Below are 27,814 nucleotides of genomic sequence, written 5' to 3' on the forward strand. Positions count from 1 at the left end.
GTGAAATGCTCAGTCCTATCTAGGGGAAAAGGGATCCCATTGAAGCGATCCAGTTATGAGATTAACATGATGTATAAATGACTCCTTTTTATGTCCGTTCTGGTACCAATAATTATCCACATTGAGGGTCTTTCTGTGGATTATTTGGGACAATATTGTTACTACAGTATATTATATAAAGTGTATTATATTTAACTACAGATCCTTGGTTAAGCTACTTTGGACTCATTTGGTTGGTACAAATGAAGATGTATAATTTATGCCTGTGGCCTAATTAGTGTCATTTTTCAAACATGCTTCCTATTAGCAGCTAAGGCATGAGGGATTGTTCCTATTTTAATGTGTCTGACTACAGTGTCTGTCTCTCTCTAGAGAGAATAATACTTGTTACAGGTGGTAATTATCAGAATATGCATCAAATTAGGAAAATGCTGCAAACTACCACCTGGCCCCTACACCAGATGGGTCTAGTTGTGTGATGCAGTAACATTCAAATTATTTATACAGTTGTGTTATTCTATAGATGTGTCCTCCAACCCCATTGCCGCAGTCAGATGATGCGTTTCGTTACTATAACGTGCAACATTTGTACATCTATGTGCGAATGAGTCTGACTCTGTTTACGAAGCGCTACGATGCAGATTAAGCTTTTTCTATACCATATTCTTGTCATCAAGTGCCCCATCTTTGTACATATTTTAACTAATTCCTGTGCAGTGGAATCTGCAGCCTGAGCGATTTATCGACAATGCATGCGCACGGTATGCAATGCGCAAACAATCCACCCGAAGGCTGATTGACATTCCCCGGCCATTGAGAGTGAAGGCTGCTTACCTGATCAGTGGCCTCCTTCTCCCTAGAGTCCTGGCTCACTCAGCGCTGCGAGCAGCAGAAAAATCGGTACTTGTGAAGTTCCCCGACGGAACTTCCCTGTTGGTCGCATCGTATGCATACGATGCGATCTTCAGGGAAGTGCTGCCACGAAACTAATTAGCATACCCCCACTATCCACATCACCCCTGAAGAGTGGCAAGCGGACGCGTCCTCGCGACCTGTTCATACCCCCACTATCCACGTCAGCGTGGAGTTGATATTATAAAATGTGGCGAGCGCAGTGCGCGGACGCTTAAAACCGAGCCCGAAGCGTGGCGAGGGGACACAAATTACTAGACGTGTATTCCGCGTCTGCTCACCACCCTTCAGGCTCGTTTTGCGCGTGCGCTCGCCACACCTTATAAAATCTCCAAATAAACTCCATGCCGGCGTGGATAGTGGGGGTATGAACAGGTCGGCAGGGCGCGCTGCGCTTGCCACGCTTTGGGCTGACATGGATAGTGGGGGTGTGCTAAATCACATCATAGATCGAATCGTATGCAAATATTGCATGCAATTTGCATGCGATCCGCAGGAAAGTGCCGCCGTGAAACTACACCAGTACCGAAAAATAATTAGCTGTGGATGACTTTCCCCATTTGCGTTACTGCGGGTGCGTTCGCAGCTGTGCTCAGGGCTGGAGGGTAGTGCACTCTGCGGGGCATCGGCTACCTGCTCGATGGGCTCCGGACACTTGAAGCCCAGCGAGCAGGTCTGAAATGGGCCCCAGGTGTATGAGGACACATCTATGTTGCTGTTACTAGACCTTCATTACACGTCATTGCTAATTTAGTATCAATCGACCTAAACATTCAAAAGAATCCGGAACAAGTGATGTGTATGTGGCTCTTTAACAATATTAAACAGACTTGCCCACTCTAGCCTCAATGTCAGGGCCTCAGTGTGTTAGGCAGAAGGACTTCCATTAAACAGAATCCAAATTTGCTTTCCAGAGCACTACAACTATTTTGGAGTGGACGAGAAATTAGGGCCTGTTGCTGTGAGTCTGAAAAGGGACAAACTGGAGGATCATAAGGAGCATGGACCTCAGTACCAGTACAGGCTCATCTTCAGGACGAGTGAGGTGAGACAGACGTGAGCTCAGTGGTTTGGTATGCTTAAGGAAGATGGCATTCAGGAAGTAAGACTGAGATTCTCATGGGACCACAGTTCTTGGTTGAGTGGGAAGTACCAGTTAAGGTCTCCGTGTAGACCAGCGTTTCCTAAACTCAGTCCTCAAGGGCCCCCCAAGAATGCATGTATTCCAGGTCTCCTAACCAAATTGTAATAATCAGTGAATAATTAGTACACCTGTGCACCTGCCGTAATTGGTACACCTGTGCACCTGCCGTAATTGGTACACCTGTGCACCTGCCGTAATTGGTACACCTGTGCACCTGCCGTAATTGGTACACCTGTGCAACTGCCGTAATTGGTACACCTGTGCACCTGCCGGTTGACCTGGAAAACGTGAACTGTTGTGGGTCATTGAGGTCAGCATTTGGAAACCACTGATGTAGACTATTCTCTCAAGCCAGACAACCGTGATAATAGCCTTTGGTTCTCATTGCACATTAATCAACAGGTTATACACAAACAGCCATGAACATGTCTACACCTAGACACCTATCACTTAAGTTTCTATTTCACCAGTGACTAGCATTGCATGATCTTTATAGCAACTGATTTAAGTCATATGCACAAGAACCACACATCCAAGCCGTCAGATCGATTGCCAATTTGGCCGTACACATAGGTGTTAGATTGGATGAACGCTGCCCTCTGGGACAGAGCAGTGCAGTCTGGTCTCTAATGGACCCCCCTGCAATCTGTTATCTTCAGACCGCATTTCACTGAAGAAATAGAAACTTAAGTGATTTGTCCACATAGGTGTTTCAGTGTAGACATGTTCATGGCTGTTCTAAACACATGTATGTTCATAACCAGAGCAGTTTCTACAGTATTATGGGCAAGCATGTAATATGCAGCAGTAACTGCTTTCTCCGCACATGTTGTAATCTTCACTGTGAGTAGGAGAACCATAGGTCTTTTCTCGTTGGGGAATTCTAGTACCGGTGCGTTCTGCTGTTGCTGCAACGTTTTATTGGTGGCAACAGGACCTGAACTCGCACCCTTGCGGCTGCTTCCCTGATGATTTGCACTTGTGAGTTAGTCATGTACAGTTGGTATGACCCCTATATAGTCTCATTGTTTATGGGCTGCAGTACATACAGCAGCTACAGCTGCTGATGGAGACACATTAGAGTGACAGCTATGGGAAGCTTGTTAGTAATTTCATGATGACTCCTAAATGATCTGACCTCTTCTGTCCTTCCCAAAACAGCTGGTAACGCTGCGAGGGATGATCCACGAGGACGCTGTGCCATCAACGGCAAAACATGGTACAGTCAGGGGCCTGCCTCTCAAAGACAGCCTAGAGGCTGTGATCCCAGAGCTTAATATTCAATGTCTACGTCTGGCCATGAATTCCTCCAAAGTCACAGAACAACTCCTGAAGCTGGATGAACAGGGGGTAAGTGCTGGGACGGCGGGGGTGTTATTTATGGGATAGAAGTGAAATCATACGATTGAGAGAAATGATGGCAGTAGTGTGAAGGGGGGGGGGGGGGAGCGGTTCTGGGGGGGGGGGGGTAGGTTGCTGTTCTGACTGCTTGGCAGGAACTTCTGTATCATTTGGGTTGATGGAAGTGCTGGGAAATTATTAGGGGACAGAGTGATCTGTAGTGTGGGAGGCTGATTTGTGCAGCAGTAGGGGATGGGAGAGATGAAATGTCGGGGGAGGTTGAGTAATCTGTCAGAGTGGCCTAATTAAGATAATAGCATTATATTAACTTTAATTAGGTTACATAGATAAGAATTCTGAGTGAAATAGGATGAGATGGTGCATAGATAGACTGTACTGAAAGAATGACAGCTACTGTACTATGCTTGTGGCAGCGGTGTGCAGAATAGTCGGGGGTTATTGCCTAGAAGAAGTGACGTAGCGAGATATGGAGGCTGGGCGTTATAATGATCAGTGGCTGCTATTGAAGGGCTAGAAAGGACAGCATAGTGCATGTAGGGAATATATCCTCTCGTACTATGGGAGGGTGTGTGAGTCATGTTGGCGGGGGTGTGGCTGGTGCTGCAATATGATTGGTGAGCTGAGGAGCATGAGTGATGGGAGTGCGGATGGTTTTCAGCAATCGAATTAGATCTGCATAGCGCCAGGAAAGATCCCACCGTAACAATTCACCGTTACACTGTACATTTACTGCAGCACTGGGGATTGGATTTGGGTGACTGCGCGTATGCCTCAGTGATGATCATTATGTTTGGTAATTGTTGCGGTAGACAGAGTGAAACCATTATCAGCGTATGTGTTTTACATCCTCGAGACACTCGTAGTACTGCGGCAGTCCTATTAAAAAAAACAAAAAACATTTAAATGTTAAGTTGTAGATGGGTAATTTTAATTTGAAAATAAACCGTTTATTGGTTAGATACCCTGGAGTGAATCTAACCTTGCACAATAGGATCCTTGCATGCCGTTTGAGGACAGGCCGGTGTGATGACGAAGGGATCCTTTTTTTCTTGCTTTGCATTTACATGGGGCCATGGGGGGAGCCGGTGCTGAGTGGCACGCTTAAGCACGAATCGCTATACACACACGGATCGCTATACACACACGGATCGCTATACACACACGGTATGTTGAGCAGCGGTTTTGCCTATGCTAATAGGCAAAATGCTGTGATCTTGGCAGGGAAAACAGTGTTGTGCAACTTTACTACTCCGTTAGTAGTCCGCAATAGCACAATGTTCAGTGGCACATTAGTTTAGGGCAGGGGTGGGGAACCTCAGGCCCAGGGGCCGCATGCGGCCACCGTAGCCGGTCTGAGTGGCCCTCCCACCCGCCCGGCGGCTTTGCCGGGAGTCAAGTACAGGGGAATTCTCGTGAGAGGTCGGTAGTTCTCGTGAGATTCCTCTTAATCAATAGCAGCCAGAGACTTTCAGTCCTATTCAGCGGCAGCAGCCAGAGCATGGGACGGCTGCAGAAGGACAATTTGTATGAGAAATGTTTACATATGGCCCCCGAAGGATTTTTCCCCCATACGAACGGCCCTTGGCGCAAAAATATGTTCCCCACCCCTGGTTTAGGGTCTCACAGGACCTTTCCCATAGCCGGTTCCCTCTTACCGCTTGTAAATGCCGGTTACCGACTCCAGCCTCTGCGCAGTGGGTGCGTAAGTTGCTACCACCACCATGTTTCCTACTATGTTACACCTGGAACCACATTACTGCTCAGGCTCTTACAACAAGCACCTGACTGCCGCTTACTGCTGTGTATGCATTGACACACCCTGATTGGGGTCAGCTGGTTCCCTGCTGGTCACTGACCATTGACCAGGCCTCTACAACAATATCAGGACGGGCGGAGAATAGGACTGTACACAGTATATTATGCTTGGTACCGATTCATCCTTTTAAAAAGTAACCTTAAGTTTATCCTGTGTGTCGGGCTCCGGCCACAGGTAGTTTTGCTAATATTTCTAAAAATAAAAAATGATAATGTTGCCCATAGAAACCAAATCAGGTTGAGGTTATTTCTCTAATGAATTCTAGAAAATGTTAAACAGAATCTGATTGGTTACAAGGAGTGCCACCACTTTTTAGTATATCTACGCATTAGTGAGGTAACGTAGGATGATTTATAATTAGCCGGGGGAGCTGTTGGAATATGAGTTGGACTAACATAGTAATTAAGGCTGAAAAAAATACGTTGGTCCATTGCGTTCAATTCCCTTAGTGACCAAAAATGCATCCAGTTTTTATATAAATTCATTAACAGTAGTTGCTGTAACCACCCCCACCGGCAATGAGTTCCAAAATTTTACTGCTCTACGGTAAAGAATCTTAATTCAGTACGGAATTCCTTTCCCTCGAGCCTCAGTACATGCCCACGTGTCCTAAGTATAGGCCTGTTAGTGAACAAATCATGTCCCAGTCCCATCTGATTCCCAATCCTGTATCTGAACATACTAATCCTATCACAACTCAACCTCCGTTTCTCCAGTGAAAACAAATTCAGCCTGGTTAACCTATCTTTGTATTCTATGTGATTTGAGACCTTTTACTTGCTTAGTCGCCCTTCTCTGTACCGGTTCCAATTCATGTATGTCCTTTTTTAAGGTGCGGTGCCCAGAACTGAACACAATATTCCAAGTGTGCGCTCACCAATGCCTTGTAAAGAGGCACTATCACATTGGCATATCTTGAATCCATACCCCTTTTAATGCATGCCAGTGTCCGGTTTGCTTTTGCTGCTGCACTTGAGCAGTGCGCACTATTACCCAATTTTTCATCTATGATCACCCCCAAGTCCTTCTGTACTGCATAATTCCCTATAATAACTCATTTTAGCCTATAAGTAGCTTGTTCATTTTTGTTCCCATGAATTACTTTACATTTATCAACTTTAAACTGCATTTTCCACCTTTCCAGTTTAATTAAGTCACTTGTAGTGTATCCACATCCTCTCCTGAGTTACTTTCCTTACTCAATTTTGTGTCATCCTCAAATATTGCAATCTTACTCACTAGGTCACTTCCTGTATCATTAATGAATATATTAAACAAGGTGGGTCCCAATATTGACGTTGCGGGACTCCACTTTTGACCTTACCCCAGCTGGACTGTATGCCATTGACCACCACTCTCTGTCCCCAATTGTGCAACCAGTTTTTAATCTGACTTAAAAACTGCTTGCACAGTTGGGGGGGGGAGTCCACAAAGTATTCCATTTGTGGTAAGGAATGACTTTTGTGGGGGCGCTACGCAAGACCTATTACTATTTTTGTTTGGGGGGATTTGTCATATATGTACAAGGGGATGTTTTGACTATCAATAAGCGGCCGTGCACAGGTCTCTTTGTATGTAGTAATGGACATTATTGACTCCAGCTCTGCAGGAAACACAAAGTGGGGATCTTGTACTGCAAGGCTGGTCAGAGTTCTGAGGAGGAGATGTACAACAATGAGAGCGCAGGGTCAGCATTCGAGGAGTTCCTGTGCTTACTGGGGGAGAAGGTCTGTCTCCGAGGCTTCAGCAAGTATGCCGCTCAGCTCGACACTAAAAGTGAGTAACAAAGGTGGGGTGGCGGGTCACAACTACCATATGAAGTGGGTGTAGTGTTACATGGGTGGTCTGTATTCCGCTTACCTCAACAGAAACCTCCCAAGACCTCTATAACAGTCTTCTAGTGGGTGTATTAGTAACTATTACCATGCTAGGGGAATACAGTTTCAGAGGCATTCAATAATCGCCGATCCGTACTCCATCCCTGATGTTTTTGACCGTTTTTATTGTACGTTTTCGCACAAATTTTTTCACTTTTGGGGGGATGTTGAATTGGCATGATTTGACACAACACGTGGATCGGCGGCAAATTCTCTGATCCACATGGTTTTCAACTGTCCAGATTTTTTCGCCCAGCGAAAAAGTCATGGAGATTGAATGGGGCAATTCTAATTTGCCCTAAAAACTTTGATGAAAAGATGGGCATCGTACAGGGAAAAATCGCATCGCATGTGATCGTATGCGATGCGATTTTTCACAGAAATCATGGACATGTGTTCAAATCATGTAAAATGCACCCCAAATGTCATTTTTCACACTGTATCACCCCCACTATCAACGCCAACCCGAAGCGTGCCGAGCGCAGCGAGCCCGCGAGGGGCGGCGGTACGCGTCCTACGACCTTTTCATACCCCCACTATTCACGTCGGTGTGGAGTTGAGAATAGAAAGTGTGGCGAGCGCACCGAGCCCGAAGCCTGGCGAGTGCAGCAAGGGGACGCGGATACCTGTGAAGCCCGCGAGGGGACACGGATACCTGTGAAGGTATCCGTGTCCACTCGCTGCGCTCGCCATGCTTCGGGCTCGGTGCGCTCGCCACACTTTCTATTCTCAACTCCACACCGACGTGGATAGTGGGGGTATGAAAAGGTCGTAGGACGCGTACTGCCGCCCCTCGCGGGCTCGCTGCGCTCGGCACGCTTCGGGTTGGCGTTGATAGTGGGGGTGATACAGTGTGAAAAATGACTTTTGGGGTGCATTTTACATGATTTGAACACATGTCCATGGTTTCTGTGAAAAATGGCATCGCAGCGCATCGCATGCGATGCGATGGCATGCGACTTTTCCACAAATGCATTATAAACCCGGTAAAATCGCATGGCATGCCATTACATATGGCATGCGATGGGAGCCGTGATAGTATACAAGTACCCAGTTACGCTTTACAGTCGCATTAATAAGACTGGGGAATAACAGGCCTAATTCAGACTTGATCGCTGGGCAAATTTGTACTCAAAATGGGCAAAACCATGATGCGCTGCAGCTGGGGCAGATGTAACATGTGCAGAGTGTTTCGGTGGGGTGTGTTCAAACTGAAATCTAAATTGCAGTGTAAAAATAAAGCAGCCAGTATTTACCCTGCACAGTATCCCAATTTGAGACCAATAGATAAGAGGCTCGGCTTGCAAGCATACGCTCTATAGGGGATTCATTTAAAATTCATGAAATTAACATCAAGTGAAATAGTTAGAAATCACCAGCGAATGAATATTGTGTAGGAAATGATTATTTATATGGTTGTCGCTACTTGCCATTTCTGCTCGCATCACACAGAGAAATGGGGGATTTTATAATAGCCGTATGTAGTTATAGCTATAGGCTGATATATACTGTCATGTAGGTTACGCAGCAGTGGAGTATCAATAGTTGTTATATCCTAGTCTACATATATGTGCTCATTGTAGTATACACTCAATTGTGCCACTTATTGCACCATCTCTTATAATGTGAGTAGAGTTAATCTAGATGAAATGGTCCAACAAACAGGCAGCTATCACCCCAGTATATGCATAGTGCAAAACCTCAAATGTTTTTCCATTTTATTTCCTTTTTAAAGCCTTTTTCACATCGCAAATGCCCGGTCGCCCTCGGATTTAAACCCAGTTCCAGCACGGAGAGACCCGGCATTTGCGATAAATCATGCCCTGTCAGCACCCAGCATATTGCATGGGGCTGGTGTCAGGCGGGGTATGGGGCGGAGCAGCAGCGCATAGTGCGGGGAAGGAGGAGGCGGCAGCCCTGATGCGGCTGCCCCCTCCATAGCAGTAACAGGATTTGGGCTGCTTGACCCAGGGTTCCCGTTCAGACTGCTCAGCAACCGGGTTCTGACCTGCGTAAAACACTGCTTGTTTTACTCCGGGTTGGATTGCCTTGTTTCTGGACCCAGGATATTGAAAATGGCCCTTTCACACCGCACGCTCACAAAGGAGTAATTTAGTCTATATAGTCTAGTGTGTGTGTGTGTGTGTGTGTGTGTGTGTGTGTGTGTGTGTGTGTGTGTCTGTGTATATATCTATCTGGTGGGTTGCTCTGCACTCCATGTTAAGAAATGGGAACAGTCGATTGCCAGGTGCCTTCCTTGGGGATGAGAATATGGTGCTGTAACAGGCGGCACTCTTGGACTCTGAAGGGGCATACACACGGAGCAATTTTGTGCTATTTTCTAAGCAATCTGACTAGATTGCTTAGAAAGTAAGCACAGATCTCTCCGTGTGTATGCCCAGAGAGATTAAATATCTCCTGCTAAGTCAGTGCATGCAGTCAAAATCTAGTCAAAATGCTTAGCAAGTGACTGCAAATCTCTCCATGTGTACAGAATGAGAGATCCTGATCGCAATCTCTCATTCTGAACCACTACCTGACCTTTTTTTTGCTTAAGCAAAATTGCTTAGCACAAATCTCTGCATGTTTATGCGCTCTCCATGGGAGATCTGGGCACCAGGAAATCGCCTACCCTAAATAGCTTAGCAAAATTGCTTAACACACATCTCTACGTGTGTATGCCCCTTAAGGCAGGCATGTCCAAACTATGGCCCTACAGCTGTTGTGAAACTACAAGTCCCATCATGCCTTGCCACATTTTTGCGGTTAGTGAATGCTAAAACTATGCTGGCATGCTGGGATGTGTAGTTTCACAACAGCTAGAGGGCCATAGTTTGGACATGCCTGCCTTAAGGGATACCAGACTCCCAGATGTGTTCAACGTTTCAATTTATTCAATCTTCTTCAGGTTCCTGAAGATGATTGAATAAATCGAAACGTTGAACACATCTGGGAGTCTGGTATCCCTTATTCTTAAGGCCCATACACACTTGACGATTTTCAGCTGAAAATCGATCAAAACAGCCGTTTTGAGCGATTTTCGGCTGAAAATCGCCCAGTGTGTATGCCCCAGAGATTGCCGACTAGCGATGATGCGCGCTCCCGCATCATCGCTAGTTAAGTGGTTCATCTGCTGGTTTTACCAGTAGATGTGGCGATGATGGATGGTTTTTCATCCATCATCGCCATGTGTGTACGCCGGCCGGGCTGAAAGATTAACCACTTTCAGCCCGGCGGGCTGCCGCCCCGCCCTTCGCATGTCATAATACTCACCCTGCAGGATTGGTCCACGCTGCCCCGCTCAGTCTGCTGCTGCGGCTGGATGCTGCAGAGCTTCGCTCCCCCGCCGTTCTCCTGGGTCCCAGCTCTGCCGCCCGGCCACTGTCACTGACTGACACGCTGACGCCCCGCCCCCCTACACCCTGCTCCCTCCGCCTCCCTCTGTCCTGCTCCACACGGAGCACCACTGTCCACCAATGTTTTCATTTTTAAGCCAGTAATATATACATTGCTGGCATGTGGCAGCAATGTATATATTAATGGCACCAATGAGATCCTTAAGCCAGTAATATATACATTGCTGGCATGTGCCAGCAATGTATATATTACTGGCACCGCTGGGCACCAATGAGTTTCATAAGCCAGTGCCAGTGGGCACCAATGATGTTTTATTTATTAGCCATTAATATATACATTGCTGGCACAGGCCAGCAATGTATATATTACTGGCACCACTGCCCACTAATGATATGCATTGAACAGGAGTGCTATGGGGACAACTGTCCCGGGCCCCGCCGCTCTGACAGAGGGTAGGGTCCAGGCAGCTCTATCCTCAGCACCCCTGCAGTGCCGGTGAGCCGAGCCGCTGCAGCCAGCAGCAGCAGAGACTCCGTTGCCTGATGTCAGACGCCAGCGTAAAGCTCAGGAGCGGAACCACTAACCCATCCGTGTTCCACCGCACTCCCCGTGTCCCATCGCACCCCCCCCCGGCATCCCACTGCACTCCCCTCTCCCTCATCACAGATGCCGACAAAGGTACCGGGGGGGGAGAGACTGAAAATCAGACCCTGACCCCAAAATTCCTAGTGGCACTGAATTATTAGATGGCCCTTGCTCCCACCATTGGAATTCAAACCCGCCCATTATGTAAATAGCCTTTAATATGAAAGATTTTCAGCAAAGTCTTTCGCCTCCTGAAAATCTCTTGCTCTTTGGGGAAAATAGCTCAGTGTGTACGCACTACTTTGGTGAAAGGTATATCTGTCAGAGATTTTGGCAAAGTCTTTTCAAATGAAAATCTTCTAGTGTGTATTGGCCTTTACAGTCCAAGAGAGCCGCCTGTTACAGCACCATCCATCTCTCTCTCTCTCTCTCTCTCTCTCTCTCTCTCTCTCTCTCTCTCTCTCTCTCTCTCTCTCTCTCTCTCTCTCTCTCTCTCTCTCTCTCTCTCTCTCTCTCTCTCTCTCTCTCTCAGCAGAAATAATATCTTGCAGCAAGGAGCACTCACCAATCGAAATGTAGTCAAAGTTCGTGGATTATGATAAAGAAAGTTGAAGTTTCGACCCTTTAGGGGTCTTTGTCAAGACAGCGGCGTCCGTACATCAGGCAGGCTAGAGGCAGTATGCTATGTAGGCATGTTTCGCAAAACCTGACTAAAAACAGCCGCAATTAATTACTGAAGTCCATTTTCAGCTAGCCAAAAAAGCAGACCTAATTGAGTACCCTCCTATGTCGGATTTATAGAATTATCAGGTTTCAGTTTTATCTAATGGAAACAAACATCAGGCTTCAGCTGTCTTGCAGCAAATTTCTAGTGTACCTTGTGTAATTCTGAAATTGATAGGCTTTCAAATTTGTGCCTATATTTAGGCCTAGATATCTCTGGTTGGCAACCTAGTAACAAGATTTTCTTGTTTTGTTTGGCTAAAGTCAAGGTCTATAAAAATTCCTGGGTAAATATCAAGATTATCAAAATAAGTAAGTCAACTGCAAATACAGGTGTGTCCTCATGAACCCAGCCTTGATACGTCATACATTAAAATATGCATGCGTCTGCTTCGCTATGAGAGGTATAACCTATAGTTGCAAATGAAGGACATCAGAAGTTGGGTTGAAAAAAAAAAAAGCAGCTAGATTGTACAGATTCAAACTCATTCGCAGACAAATATACAAATGTCGCACATCAAATTGTTTAGTGCAAAGTAGCATTGTTTTACTTGTGCGAATTAGACGCCAGTTGTGGTTGTGTCACCCGGGACCTGCACAATGAAAGGGGCTGTTTGGAGTAGTACAAGGGTGGCTAACCTGATCCTCGAGATCTACCAACAGTCCATGTTTTCCACATCACCTAGCTGGTGCACAGCTGTAGTCATTCCGAACTGTCACATTGTCAAACATGCTGCATTCATCCCTACTATAGATCCACAGGTGGCCTGAGAAACATGAACTGTTGGGAGATCAAAGTAGCATATGTTCTTCTGGACCTGGAGTCTTGTTTTGTTTGCGACAACCATATAGGCAATTGAGTGATACACAATTTTATATACATAATTAAAATTCTCTGAACACTTTTTTGGGTACTTGTTTCCTAGCACGGCGCCCATCGCATACCGTACTTAGTGGTGTGCGATGTGACACCATATTCCCGTTAAATTAACAGGAGTTCTTGTACAATTAAATATCGCATAGCATTGCATGCCAGCAAATGGCATGCGATGCGATTTTTAATTGTACAAGCACCCTGATGGGTGCTTACAATGCTAAATGCACCCCCATTGTCAACGCCACCCCCACTATCAACGCCAACCCGAAGTGTGGCGAGCCACCAAGCTTAAAGCGGGGCGAGCGCACGCAGAATACATGTAAAGTAATCCGTGGCCCCTCACGGGCACGCTGCGCTCGCCACACTATCTAAGATCAACTCCACGCCGACGTGGATAGTGGGGGTATGAAAAGGTCGGAGGACGCGTACCGCCGCCCCTCGCGGGCTCGCTGCGCTCGCCACGCGTCGGGTTGCCGTTGATAGTGTCGGTGGCGTTGACAATGGGGGTGCATTTAACATTGTAAGCTCCCATCAGGGTGCTTGTACAATTAAAAATCGAATTGCATTGCATGCATCACATGCCGCTATATTGCATGCGATGCGATTGTATAAGCTGCACTTCAATCAAAATCAGGGGAGCCGTGCTACGAAACGAGTACCTTTTTTTGTTTTCCTCTCTTTTGCTGGATTTTAATCATGTGTATATAAAGTTTCCATTACAGGTTTAATATAGGTTAAGGGTTTAATATAGATTAAGTTTTGTGCAGTGCACAAAGGCAACTCTTTTCTCTTATGTATTGTGAATGTGATCGCTAAGCAGTCTTTATTATGTGACCTTACAGTGGTTTATTAAGCTTCATTATTTCTGTGTCTCTCTGATTTATATGGTGACCATAAACTGTGGCTCTCCTCTGCATCTGAAGTGACTGGTCTCTTGCTTTTTAATAGCGGATTCCACTGGATCACATTCTCTGTACACCAACTACCAGGATTATGAGATCATGTTTCACGTTTCCACCATGCTTCCATACACCCCAAACAACCGGCAGCAGGTAAGTCCCACATATAAGGGTGATGTCAGACTGGTAGTATGGCAGCGTGGTGCAGCGGGTGGGGGAGATGGGGATTGTATTTCTTAGGGTAACGCTTATAAAGCTGCTACTTGCTGTCTCCAACAGCAGATTTCTGATCAGCCTGTTGCAGGTGTTTAAGAAATGTTTAGAATTTCAGTTAAAATATTGTATGTCCGTATGCAGGCAAAATATTACAGGTAGAACTAATTCTGTAAATTTTTTTCTTAGTATTTTTTTTTATATATAAACTTTGACAAAATCAAATATATAGAGGGACAAGCTGCCAGAATTATATCCTTTTTCATACTTGCCTTCTTTTATAGTTGTCTCTCCGTGAGAAGCCTGGAGAGGCAACAAGTTGAGAGGGCTGGGATAAGGCTGATGCCACCAAGCTCTGCCCCCATGACACACAAACGCCGTGATTCACGGGTCCTTGGGTAGTGGGCGAGGCTAAACTGATGCAAAAATGACGCAATTCACAACATTTTAGCCCTGTCCCATTTCCGCAGACCAACGGATTTTGCTATTTCAGACAGGGGATGCGGGGGCTCTGAGAAACAAGTGGGAGACTTGCCTACCTTCCCGGGGGGCCGGGTGGTGGACCCAATTTTCAGGATCCTCCCAGCTTTTCTGGGAGTGAAGACAACTATGGATTATGAAACTGAAGCACAGACCTCCATCTTGGTGCAAATTCAGATCATGAAGCAGCTCTTGCTTGCTGCTAATTCACCATACGTTAATATTGGAATGTTCTCCTCCTGAAGACCTCATCATAGAGGAACCTATTCTATGAACCAGACAATGTGTAATAGAAGAACAGTATATGGAACGGGATGTAGAGAAGGAGGACCTACACAAAGTTAATGAATCAACGTCTTTAAGATGAAGTTCAAAGATTAATCTATAACCTAGTTTAAGGAAGAACAACTAAATAAAGATTAACAGTAGATGTTAAGAGGTGTCAGGCCCAGCAGAAGAGGAAGAACATGTGACGGGGAACATAGTGAATGGTTTGGTAGGACCATGGTGAATCGTTGGGATTAGCCCTCATGCATTGGGTGTTGCAGCATAAGAACAGAGGTGCTGTATGTATTTTTTCAAGCACAACTAGGACGTTCCTGCTGGATGAAGTGATGGGGGTGAGCTTGCCGGGATATTACCACTAGCTTACAGGAGCCCAACATACGGTACATGTCTGAAGAGCAGATACCCCAATGCGCCCAGTAGCATGGGTGAACACCTCTCTTTACCTACCTCCCAAGTAGGAATCTCCAGCTGGGGAACTACAAACGAAGAAGCGGCCTAACCCCGGACAGAGTTAGCTAGCACAGGCACCTACCAAGATGAAGATGCGGATTGGGAATGGTCCCATTTCCTATGCAATGAGCAATATCACTGTGATGCATGGACCCACCAAGGGAGGTTATAAGGACTGCACACATCTGAATGTGTTTTACAGTACAGTTCTACCCAATCTGTTACACTCCCTTCTTGCAGCACCGCATACAAGCACAACTGGCAAGAACACAGCACACGTGTAATTTTAGCCGACATGCTCACAGCACAGTCACTACCATCAGATAGACATAGCCTATTTATTTACCCATTTTCTGCCTTTATTACTGCCTGCAGTTATGCGGTTGCTGGTTTTATTGATTTTTTTTTGTTTTCAGTTATACACACTAGGCGATTTTGAGCTCAAAGTAGCTCAGTTTTCTGGTTTTGAGCTCAATATCTCCTACCGTGTATGGGCAGCTGATGTATGCATCCGCTGCTGCCTGTCTGCCTGTTTTTAGAGGCCAAGTGAACTACTTTCCATAGTCTCCCACTCTGGAAGAGGTTCACCCCCTGAAAAAAAATTGCTGAGTCCAGTGATAAATCGCTCATGGTGTATGCATTGAGCGATTTATCGGGCAGCGATTTTCATGACCTTGTTCGGCACATTTACACACACAGACCAGTAAGATTTAAGCTACCTGAAGGATGCACAATGTTGAACGTGGCAAACCGTAAATGTGTCTTCTCAATATGACCTCCATGTCTTAGCTATATGAGTAATAATCATTCACTCTGACACTGTTACTTTTCTCCTCTCACTTCAGCTTCTACGGAAAAGGCATATCGGAAACGATATCGTGACCATTATCTTCCAGGAGCCGGGAGCTCTTCCCTTTACCCCTCAGAATATCCGTTCACACTTCCAACATGTGTTCATCATTGTGCGGGCACATGACCCTTGCACTGAGAACGTCAGCTACAGGTGGGTTCTAGTTAGCCTGGACAGATTTCATTTAGCAATGTCTAAATCATATTGTGTCTTTCTTAATAACCCTCTTTGATTTCATTCCCAGGGTGGCAGTAACCAGATCCAAAGATGTCCCTCCCTTTGGTCCTCCGATTCCCAATGGTGTCAAATTCCGGAAATCTGATGTGTTCCGTGACTTTCTCCTGGCCAAAGTCATCAATGCCGAGAATGCGGCACACAAGTCCGATAAGTTCCACACTATGGCGACCCGCACAAGGCAGGAATACCTCAAAGACCTGGCAGAGAATTATGTTACGAATACTCCCATTGATACCACGGGTAAATTCAATCTGATCTCTCTGACGTCTAAGAAAAAGGAGAGGACAAAGGCTCGGGCTGGTGCCGAATTGCAGAGTACCGGCGCCCTTTGTTGGCGAGTGATGGCTCAAGACTTCTCTCAAGCAGCTGAGACCGAGTGTGCATTAGGCATCTCAAATGAGTTTATGGTCCTGATTGAGACCGCCACAAAGGAGGTGGTCTTTAACTGTTATTGTGCTGATGTAATTGGGTGGACACCAGAACCATTGTCCCTCAAGATCTTTTATGGCCGTGGTGACCATATACTGATACGGACGCTAGACGGTAACGGGGAAGATATCCGGGAGATCGTGCAAAGGTTGAAGGTCAGTGAATCTTCAATTAGACAACAATGTTGTTTGCGTGCTACGTCCTTTCTAACTGGGTGATTCCAGAGTCAACCATTTAAATGTAAATATAATAAAAGCATATAGTAAATCAAACTATACCAGTGGTTTTTTAGAAAAATCCATAAACCATGATCATATCCTACATAAGCATTTCCATTCTATATGCTGGTGTTGAATGCGATTTTATAATAACCTTTACTTAGGACATTGCTGTCTGTCCTCATCACACGCAAAGTCTGCCAGCAAAGGTCCCCATAGGTTATATGTAGTAGCCAAATACATAGATCTGATGGTTGCAAGAAGGAGGCACTTCAGAAGCCGTATTACTGCTTGCATAGTATTTTTATTGATATATAGCTTTTATACTAAATTTTACCATTGAGTCAGCCAATATATACATTACAGGCCTTGGCTGAAGATCTACATTAGTAGTGCTTGGTACACTAACTCCGTACCTGGTACGTTTGGTGCTACTTAGTCACTGTATCAGCAAGAGCTGTGTGATACTGTAGACATTCATACATTATAATGTAACATTGGTCCCTATCCCAGATCACTACCCGTTGGGAGCATCTTCTGTCAGACTTTATTACTGCTAACCCACCATGATTGAGATGAGTGATCCCATTTAGCTATCACTGGATAGTTCAAGTGACGTACAAGAGCTGCTTAGTGGTGCTCTTCAGGGCAAGACATACGGTCATAAGATAGAGGATGTGTGAGGTGGAGAATGAAAGGAAAGTGAAGGATCCATCATTACCTATCTTAAGTTCCATGTCCACATCTTAAGAACCCATTTCTGGGCTTTGTACATAAATGAAGAATATTAATGCCTTATCCAGTTGCGGGTACTTATTACCCTGGACATCTTCTGTATGAGTTCAGTGCTGGAGACATATGCGACACTGGTAGAGGTAGATGTATGAAGCAGTGATAAGGGAGTAGAAGTGAGCCAGAGAAGTGGCCCATGGCAACCAATCAGCTGCTCTGTATAATTGTATCTTATGCAAGTTATAGATGCTACTTCAGTGCTGATTGGTTGCCACTTCTCCTCCCTAATCACTGCCACTTCTCGTCCCTTATCACTGTCCCATAATATATGGAATTAATCTAAAATTCTTTGTACACATTGAGAGCCATGTAAATGCCTGTACCTCATGCCAAGGTACCGCACACCTCAGTTCAGGCCGCTAATTACACTTGAAGACCATTTTGGAACAGGTAATGCATTGAGACTCTAAGGCATGGGTCCTCAAACTGCGGCCCTCCAGATGTTGTGAAACTACAAACCCCAGCATGCATTGCCACAGTTTTAACACTCCCTTATAGCAAAACTGTGGCAAGGCATGCTGGGATTTGTAGTTTCACAACATCTGGAGGGCCGCAGTTTGAGGACCCATGCTCTAAGGGGTACATTTACTAAAGCTTCTAAAAATCCATTCAGATTCTACCTTTTCTTTATTGCATCTGACAAAATGATAGACAGAATATGATTGGTTGCTATGGGCAACATCACTTCTCTTCATTTTAAGAAGCTTTAGTAAATTAACCCCAACGAAAAATCATAGGAACCTCGCTATTAATTATAAAACTTAATGGCTATTTGGGTAAGGTGCTGAGCCACAATGCAGGCATTCACAGTCCCCAAAGCATTGAAGGTGCCCACACACTGGAACGATTTTTTTGCAGATTGGCCGATTTCCGATATATCGGCCGATATCGGTCCAATGCGCGCTCCCGTGGATCTTTAGCTGAATCTTCTGATCTTACGTGCTGCACGAAAGATCAGAAGATTTAACAAAAGATCCATAGGAACGCACACGGGATCTTAACAGAAATCTTTGGTAGAGATGTGCGCTTGCCTGAAATCTTTTGTCCAGGACGGACAAAAGATTTGAAGGCTAATGCGCACCTCTTAAGATCGCAGATCTTTCTAGTGTGTGGGCACCTTTCAGAGGTTGTTCTCCTTATTCCTAAATAATAAGTTCTTGGTTACAGTAGGTGATACCTTTTTTTGGTTGAACGGTTCTGTTCAAACCCAGGTTAGCAGCATACTAGTACCCCTTTCACACCGCAGATAAAATCCTGGCTATTGTGTGAAAGCACAGATTCTAAAAATGTGGGTTGACCAACCAGGCAGTTCGAGCTGGCTTTTAAGAAGGGTTAAACCCGGGTTGCCCTGTGTATAATGGGCAACCCGGGATTAGTGTTGGATCAAGATACCGGGTCGGACCCGGCATTGCAGTGTGAAAGTGTTAATCCGTGTAACCTGGGTACACATTAGGCAAGTTTCTTTCTTAATGATATGCACGATAACTATATCACTAACAAGATTTTTGTGCATATCTTTTAATGTGTACGCACTATATCGTTAACCATGCACACTCCAGGCGTTAACGACTCCCATCCCCCCTCCGTGACGTCAGTCAGAATGCGCTATTTTTGCTTGTCCAGAAGTTCCAGTCAGTTGAAGGTAAAATCGTTAACGATATTGTCTCATGTGTACCCAGCTTAAGAATGGGCAAAAACTTATTGGAAATATTGTATCTAATAAGCCCTACAACTTGGTTAGGCGCTAAATGGGGTACTGTAAGGGTTAGGTACGAAGGGGGATGGTCAGGATCAGGCTGCTGGGGTAAATGGGGGGGCAAGCTAAGGTGGGGAGAGTTGGGTAGGGGAGGGGGATGAGAGGCATAAGGTGCCCACACACTAAAATGTTTTTTTTTTTTTTTTGGTCGGATGCGCGTTCCCGCAGATCTTTTGTAAGCTTGCCGCATGGCCCTCCTACCTCCAAGTCTTTCTGTTGTTACCCAGTTTGCTTTATCACTGTCTACAATTGTAAAATACAGAATCTGCTGCGCTATATATAAGAAAATGTAAAGGTGCCCACACACTAGAAAGATCTGTGATCTTAAGATGTGCGCATAAATTAGCCTTCAAATCTTTTGTCCGTCCTGGACAAAAGATTTCAAGCAAGCGCACATCTTTACCAGATACCAAGAATTTTCTTACGATCCCATGTGTGTGTTCCTATGGATCTTTTATTAAGTATTCTGATCTTTCATGCAGCACGTAAGATCAGATTTAGCAAAAGATCCACAGGAGCGCGCATCTGACTGATATCGTTCTAGTGTGTGGGCGCCTTAAATAAATACATCTTCTGCAAAAGATCCATAGGAACGCACATGGGATCTTCAGAGAAATCTTTGAAGATGTGCGCTTGCCTGAAATCTTTTGTCCAGGACAGACCAAAGATTTCAAGTCTAATCTATGCGCACATCTTATTATCCGCATTAGGTGACCGATAACTAATGGCTGAGATGCATATATAAGACGTATACATGGCCTTTTTATCTATCTAAGTCACACACTTCTGAGGCACTTAGGGGGCAATGCAATTCTCAGTGATGTGCCGACGAGACGCCCGGCTGCCCACATTACTGCTTATTACGGAACGCAACCTTCACGAGGAGGAATGAGCAAAGACCTGTTGCTGCAGAGTTCCCTCGCTACCATTCCGTAGGCATATGGCAGAGAATTGATTTGCCCTCTTCCAGTTTTATTTTAATCTATATATTTACCCTATAATAAGGTCTGCTTCTGGGAAACAGACAAAGGGAATGACATGTAATTTAGGGAGGTGAGTAAGTCCTCTCATCTCCTCAGATTATGACCACGGGATGCGAGACGGTGGACATGACCTTGCGCCGGAATGGACTGGGTCAGCTCGGTTTCCACGTCAAGTATGACGGCACGGTGGCGGAGGTGGAAGACTATGGATTTGCATGGCAGGCTGGACTGCGTCAGGGCAGCCGACTGGTGGAAATATGCAAGGTGGCCGTGGTAACGCTTACCCATGACCAGATGATTGACCTTCTCCGTACTTCAGTCACCGTGAAGGTGGTGATCATACCCCCGCATGAGGATGGGGTACCACGAAGGTAAGGAGCTTCCGTGTTACACAGTGTGTGTCCTTCGTCTGCTTATTTAACGCAATTGCTGTCCTTTGAAAAACTGAATGTGCTGGAAGCTGTGCTCACCGGGCACCTTGGGTGGCACGATAATTCTACCTTGGGGGGGTGTGTGTTGTCCATACATCACCATAGGTTCTTATGGACATATCCATCATTGTGCCACAGTACAGTATGTGTTTTTATATCTGTTAGCTTAGTTCATGTATCCTCTGCGCACAAGGCATACGGTGCCTAATCCAAGGTGCTATTTCCGACAGGGGAAAAATCGCCCGGTCCCTATTCAATTCTGTCCTTTTCAACAGCATTGAAGGCGGATCTTGACAAAACAGATCCTTACTTTAAAACCAGTTGGATCTGTTTAGTTGGAAACTGCCATGGATTGTCTGTTTCACGGCTGTTTCTCGACAATCCACGGCCGTTTTCGCCGGCATGCCCTCTTTTTTTTTCCCTACTGTCGGAATCCTGAATTGAATACCACCTCATAGACTTCACTTCCTTGCCACATAATAGCTGCCTACAGCATTAATAGTGCTTTTCAGTAATAGGGTGCCAGGAGTGTAACGTTCAATAAACATGTTAAAGTAGTAGCCATTTTGCACCAGCCTTGGACCGCAGGGTCTAGCAAGCTTTGCCACATCACATTGTTTAATCACGTGTTAGTGTATTGTTCTCATGGGCTGATCACTGTAACAGCCTAATTGTACTGGCACGGAATCTGCTGGTGTTATAGAAATATATAGTTGCGTATTATAGGTTGGAACCTAGATATGATCTACTCAAATGGATTGTGCGATTCATCAAACCTTCTAAAGAGGACAAGTGGAGCAGTGCCACAGCAACCAATCCGTTTCTAACCATCTTTTATCCCATACATATCATATAATTGGTTGCTAGGGGTATCTTCACAATAGGTCTGCTTGAGAAAGTTTCATACATTTCCCCCATAGTGCGATACTTTTGTGAAAGAATAGACTCGGTACACTGAGGTATAGTATTAACTGAGGGAGCTGTGGTAGGGATCTGAGTACTAAATATTGTGAGTAGTATGGTAATAAACAGGGGGATCTGTGATAGGGATCTGAGTAAAAAATTTAATGAGTGGTGCATTCATAAATACAGAAGCAAGCATATAAATAGTCGGCTGAGGGGTTGCTGGGCAGCATGGATGGTGTAATGATTAGTATTACTGCCTCACCACACGTAAACCCCTTTCACATCGCAACTAATTACCGGGTACACGTTTTGACCCAGTAATTAGTGCGATGTGAAAGGGGTTACTGTGTCCCTAAAACGGGTAGCAACACAGCAATTTGAACCAGTGAGAAAGCAGAGTTCTTACCGGTTTGTTGCCGTGTTGCTTGGAGGTGTGAACGGGTTAAACAGGTCGAGTGACCCGTTTCCCGTTCACTCTATGGAGGAGGCAGCGCTTGGAGCATCGCCAGCTCTAAGCGCTGCCTCCTCCCCCCCCGCCCCCGATGACGCGCCAACTCCCCGCCGCTCCCCGAACACGTCAGCGAACCGGCATTATTGCTGGGTCGCTGTGGGGATGTGAACATCCCAAAATGAAAGTTCACGCCGGGACTGACCCGTTTCAAAGTCCCAGTATGAACCTTCGTTTTGCGATGTGAAAGCAGCATAAGTTCATGGAATTGATTTCCACCAGGCGTTATGGGGTATGTGTGGAGTTGGTATATTCTCCCAGTGCTTGAGTGGGTTTCCTCCGGGTACTCGGGTTTCCTCCCACAATCCAAAAATCTACTGGCAGGTTAATTGGCTCCCAACAATATTATTGTGTGTTTGTGCGTGCATATGTTGTAGGGAATATGGATTGTAAGCTCCGCCGGGGCAGGGACTGATATTCTCTGGGAAGTTCTGCGGAATATGTGTGCGATATGCAGGGAGTATTGTGGGTCCCTGGAGAAAGTGGCCTGTAGGGGTTCTGATGACCGTGCTAAGCTGAATAGAAGGGGCTCTGTACTAGATACTATGGGCGATACGGAGTTACAGTAGGGATTACTTTGGGTAAGTGTTGTAGAGGAACATAAATGCAGTGCTCCATGCTATACGCACACACATACACTACTGTACCTGCTCATTGTAATCTCCACACACAGTTCTGCTTCTCATCTTGTGCCAGTCACTGTGTAAGATTAATGTGGCACTTCTGTATGTGATTTCATTGTGCCAGGGATTGGTCTTCTGTTTCATGTCCGCTACATAGCACTTTGTGAGACTTCTACTGTTGTCAGGCAGAGGGACATTATTGCAGAGCTCGCTAGTAAAACCACTCCCGTTTAAACCCCTGTAGGACAAGTTGTAACACACAGATAGCTGCAGACTTTTCTTGTAACGTTCCGGCTCAGCCGTGGGGGCTGTGCGCTCATTCTGCCTGTACATGTGTGAGACACATACACACGCACACAAACACAGAACATTCTTTATGCTGTCTCCATAGGGGATGGTCCGAGTCTTATGAACTTTGTTCTATGGACCACAAGGATTCAGACAGTGCTTCATCTGCTTCCCGGCCTCCCTTCCGCAGCAACGCAGCCTGGCATTGGACCAGCTCCACCACTCAGCATGGAGCCAACCCTCCTCAGAAAGGGGTCACGTCTAACTACGCACAGTCACTCAACCGGCCACCCAAGCAGGTTCAAGCGGTGCCTGTCCGAGAGCCCCAGCCGCTACACAACAGCAAGAGGTGAGTGAGCCACCTCAGTGCAACATTTTATGAGAGGCATATATCAGGTCTGTGCTGCGATGGACCGTGAGGTTACACTTCAGTAGATTCATTTATTATTGTGCACTGAGAAAAGTTTGATTGAAGGAGGTTGTTTTTTTGCCAAGTCACTTTAACTGTCTGTTTCATTGCAGCCAGCATCTCTCTTCATCTGCACATGTTATGTTAATCAGTCTCATAACCTGATGGCTGATTCAGATATGTACCTGGATGAAATTGAAAGCATGGGGTAGATGTATAAATCAGTGATCAGGGAGGAGAAGTGAGCCAGAGGAGAAGTGGCCCATGGCAGCCAATCAGCTGCTCTGTATAATTTTATATTATGCAAATTATAGCTGTTATTTCAGTGCTGATTGGTTGCCAGGGTTTACTTCACCCCTGGCTCACTTCTCCCTTATCACTGCTTCGTACATCTACCCCCATGAAAAAAAAGGTGCTATAAGCGCATCTAATCTTCTGGGAAAGTTTTCCACTAGTATTGTGGAACATGACACTGGGGTTTTGCACCCATTCAGCCACAACAGGCCTGACTTTTGCAGTCGGGGATTGTTTGTCATAAGTGCTAGTGGGGTTGAGGCCAGGGTAGTGTTGTGTTCTTCCACACCAAACTCTGCAAACCCTTTCATGATGGTCCCTGCTTTGTCCATAAGGGAGGGCGGTTCTCTTGAGACAGGAAAGAGTCTTCCCTCAAACTATTGCCACAAAGCTGGAAAGACCCAGAATATCTTTCCAAGCGGTTTCATTGAGATTATTCTTCACTTGATCTAAAAGGCCCAGGCCTATGTAGAATACAGTCCCACCTCCACAGAATGTTACAGTTGGTGAGGAAGCGCTCCTAGTGTCCGCCAACACCAGATTTCCTGCTTCACTGCTCCTGGTCACCATAGCGGTGTGCTTAACACCACCTAGCTCACATAAGTCTGGCCTGTAGCTGGTCATCCTAGGTATCCCCATCCATGAAGCTCCTGGTGAGTAGTTTGGAACTTTGCAGTGAGTCTTTTACCAAGGCTGGATGATTTTTAAATACTACTCGCTTCAAACTCTGTAGTTATGTGTGGCCTACAGCTTAGCGATTGGTCTGTTCCACTTGTAGTCACGTGGGACAGCTCTAGCAGGGCAGACATTTGACCGTGCCATGTTGAGTCACTGACCTTTCCAGTACCACCCATGCTTCTAATGTCTCACTATGGAGATTGCCTGGCAGGATGCTTGACTTCATGCACCGGTTAGAAGGGCTGTGTGGGCAGTGCTGTTGCCTCGGCCATAGGGGACTGAGGGCAACACTGATGCTACCCCACAATATCTACATTTAGCTTGCCGGGTGTGGTACACTGCAGCTAAGCTGGCATGCTCCATATAGCCTGTAATGCAGGGGTGGCCAAACCTATCCTCAAGATCTACCAACAGATCATGTATGTCGGGCCACCTGTGGATCTATAGTAGGAATGAATGCAGCAAGTATGAAAATGTGACAGTTTGTAATGACTACAGCTAGGTGATCTGGAAAACGTGGACCGTTGGTAGATCTCGAGAACCGGATTGGTCACCCCCTGCTGTGATGTTATGGTACCCATACACTAGGCCGATTTCTCCTGATAGATCGGGCCGAGAAATCGACCCAAATCGGATGAGTTTGACATCCCTCTCTAATCCGATGTGTGGTCCCGGCAGTGGGGAACAGAGTTGCATGCGATGCATCGCATGTGAAAGGATACATCACATGCAATCCTGCTGCTTGGGAAGGTTCCCAGGTGGCTCAGAGGGGATCAGATGGCCATAGACTGCTGCGATACATCCCAGCAGTGTATGGCCACCTTTTAGGGACTCTCCATGCAGTGCTGTATTTCCTGGCGACTGTGTCCCCATATCCTCTGCATCACATTATGATGTCTCCCATTCAGGAGACGAGGGTGGCAGAGCGCCCAGCTCCGGCACTGCCTAGTTAGTCGTAGCTGTTACTAAAATGACCAAACACACCAGTTGGAGGGGGCATCCATGTATGGTATCCGGAAAACGGGTCGGCATGCAAAAGGCCGACATGGGGTTTTTCACTTTTTCGGGAGCTGACCTGTGCGAACAGGCGGTATTTCATGCCCTACCATACACTAGGGCGTGGTGGGAGAATAAAATAGTGTGCCGAGCGTAACTAGGCACCGTGCCCCAAGCAAGGCAAGCTATATTTGTCCATGTAGTGTACTGTGTAACTTTTCTCTAATGTGGCCCTTGATCTTTACATTTTTCCCATCTGATTAAGTAGTTTAGAGAAACCCTTCCCATTAATACTACTTTGGTTGGTGGGGATCCCTTACATCCCACTGTTCATATTTTACTGATCACCAGGACCTGCTAAAGACAGCAACTGATGAGAACAAGGGAATAGGTCTCTGTCATTGGCTTACATAATTAATGATATGATTGGCTCCCTATATATGCTTGATGAAAATGCAAAGCCTGCTCGGGCTCACAGAACGATGGAATAGGAAATGGTAATTATAAGGGCTGCCTTAATCCTGAAAAACTGGCACAGCGTGTGCCGGGGAGACAGCTGAGGAAGGTGTGACTTGGGAGGAGATGCCTGAAGGGCCATGAGTGAGTTATACCTGTGCCGGCAGCTTCTCATACAAGAAATGTCTATGTATACAGGCCAGTGAGCTATCCTGAGACTCCGTATGTCGCCACTTCCCCGACAGCGATGGACAAAGTGCAGCCTTATCGACACCCCTCAGGGAGCTTCTCTACGCCAAGCTCCACCGGCACAGGATACAGCCGATACAAGCCGACTCCAGACAGGTGAGATCTGGGTGGTGGTACGCAGATGTCATGCCTTTTTGTCTTGTGACCTCAATCTGTCACGTGATGTAATTGATGAGGAGGAATCTGCCCAGTTTCCACCCCCTACAGGCTCAAAGGACAAATGTTGCTGTCCTAAGTTACTAGCTTGCTTCTGTATTCTCCACACTACGGCCCTTATTCTGGTTCACTCGCAAAGGCAAAATCCTTCTGAAATTAACAAAACCATGTGTACTGCAGGGGGACAGATGTAACATGTGCAGAGAGTTAGATTTGGGTGGGGTGTTACTTCAAAGTAAGATCTATATTGCAGTGTAAAAATAAAGCAGGCAGTATTTCCCCTGCACAGAAACAAAATAACTCGCCCACATCTAAATCTCTCTGCGCATGTTACATCTGCCCCACCAGCAGTGCACATGGTGTTGTCCATTTGAGAAGGAATTTTCCTTTGCGAGTGAACCAGAATAAGGGCCTATGTTACAAATGTAATCTTATTCGTGACCAGACGTGCGCTGGCCTATATCCCGAGATGAGAAGATATGGAAGTGCCAATGCGATTTTGTCTGGACATGTCTTAAATGGACTATGACCTTATTTTACCAGGGTGTAGTTTTGTGCGTATGTATACCTTGCTCTGTAAGACTCTGCTAGCTTCGGACATCTTACTGGCAACATATCTTGAATTTGATAGGACACGTATGCTTGTGCGCGATGAGTCTCTGACTCCGCGTACAAAGTGCTACAATATAGAAGCAGCAGCAACTTTCTTTCAGTACAGGTTCGGTATTGTTCCATATACAGACTCAGAAAGAGGCCATATAGAAGTTTCATATATTCAATTAATCAGCACAGTTGCAATGTGATTAGGACACACGAGGAGACTAAGATGCATTTTCGGCAAACAAAGAAGCCCAAAGTTAGCAGAGCGACACAGGACCCGGGGAACCAGAATACTGAGAAGCACCGGAGTGCCGAGCATACACAATTGACATATAGTATGCAATCACAATGGATTTCTGTTTTTCATATAAAATCCCAAGGTTGGCGGCCAAGCGCTTTAATACAAATCACACGCATCTGAAAACCTATAATTAAATTACTGACCTTTCCACTGAGATATGCCTATATTAAATATGTTAATTTTAAATATAAGTATATAATAGCTGTATAATGTTGTTGCTGATCTGTAGGTATATATTGATGGCTGCAGAGCGTACCTTGACATTTTGAAGTACTGTTTATTAGCTCTTCCCCCCTGTGACTGTGAGAACTACTTGTGTTGTAGGTTTGGTACACCGCAGCGATCGGTCCTGCAGATAGAACCTTACTGCATACAAGATCAGATGTCCAGTCAGGAGATGACAACAGACAGGCATAAACCTGGTGAGAGAACTGCAACTAAAATCACGTGTGTTTGACATTTGATCCGATCCGTGGTCCCGTGCGCATCTAACCGGATCAGGAGGTCGGACGTGCAGCATGTACAATTACGTCCGACCTCCTGCAGCGGGTGGGCAGCGGCGGCTTCCCGTGAGGAAGCAGTGTGGCCGTGGCGGTGGTCAGTGTCCAGCGCCGCAGTGGGCAGGCAGCAGTGGCAATTGCAACTTTAAAATAATGTGCTAATGATTGGTT

The 27,814-nt window shown here is 45.9% G+C and overlaps 1 protein-coding gene across 6 annotated transcripts in view; it reads left to right on the top strand.

Moving 5' to 3' along the window:
• The window catches only part of SIPA1L3 (signal induced proliferation associated 1 like 3), a 113,041-nt gene that overhangs the window by 72,184 nt on the left and 13,043 nt on the right, over positions 1–27,814 (top strand). For all 6 annotated transcript variants that reach the window (XM_083159745.1, XM_083159744.1, XM_083159746.1 and 3 more), the window contains 10 exons: positions 1,827–1,957; positions 3,218–3,406; positions 6,836–7,010; positions 13,602–13,705; positions 15,829–15,986; positions 16,078–16,654; positions 20,345–20,619; positions 23,108–23,353; positions 26,036–26,182; positions 27,468–27,565. In XM_083159745.1, coding sequence (XP_083015871.1) covers positions 1,827–1,957; positions 3,218–3,406; positions 6,836–7,010; positions 13,602–13,705; positions 15,829–15,986; positions 16,078–16,654; positions 20,345–20,619; positions 23,108–23,353; positions 26,036–26,182; positions 27,468–27,565 — 2,100 coding nt within the window. The remainder of the gene's footprint in view (positions 1–1,826; positions 1,958–3,217; positions 3,407–6,835; positions 7,011–13,601; positions 13,706–15,828; positions 15,987–16,077; positions 16,655–20,344; positions 20,620–23,107; positions 23,354–26,035; positions 26,183–27,467; positions 27,566–27,814) is intronic.

The sequence above is a fragment of the Crinia signifera genome, chromosome 9 (assembly GCF_055691185.1).
Source record: "Crinia signifera chromosome 9, ASM5569118v1, whole genome shotgun sequence".
Taxonomy (NCBI): domain Eukaryota; kingdom Metazoa; phylum Chordata; class Amphibia; order Anura; family Myobatrachidae; genus Crinia; species Crinia signifera.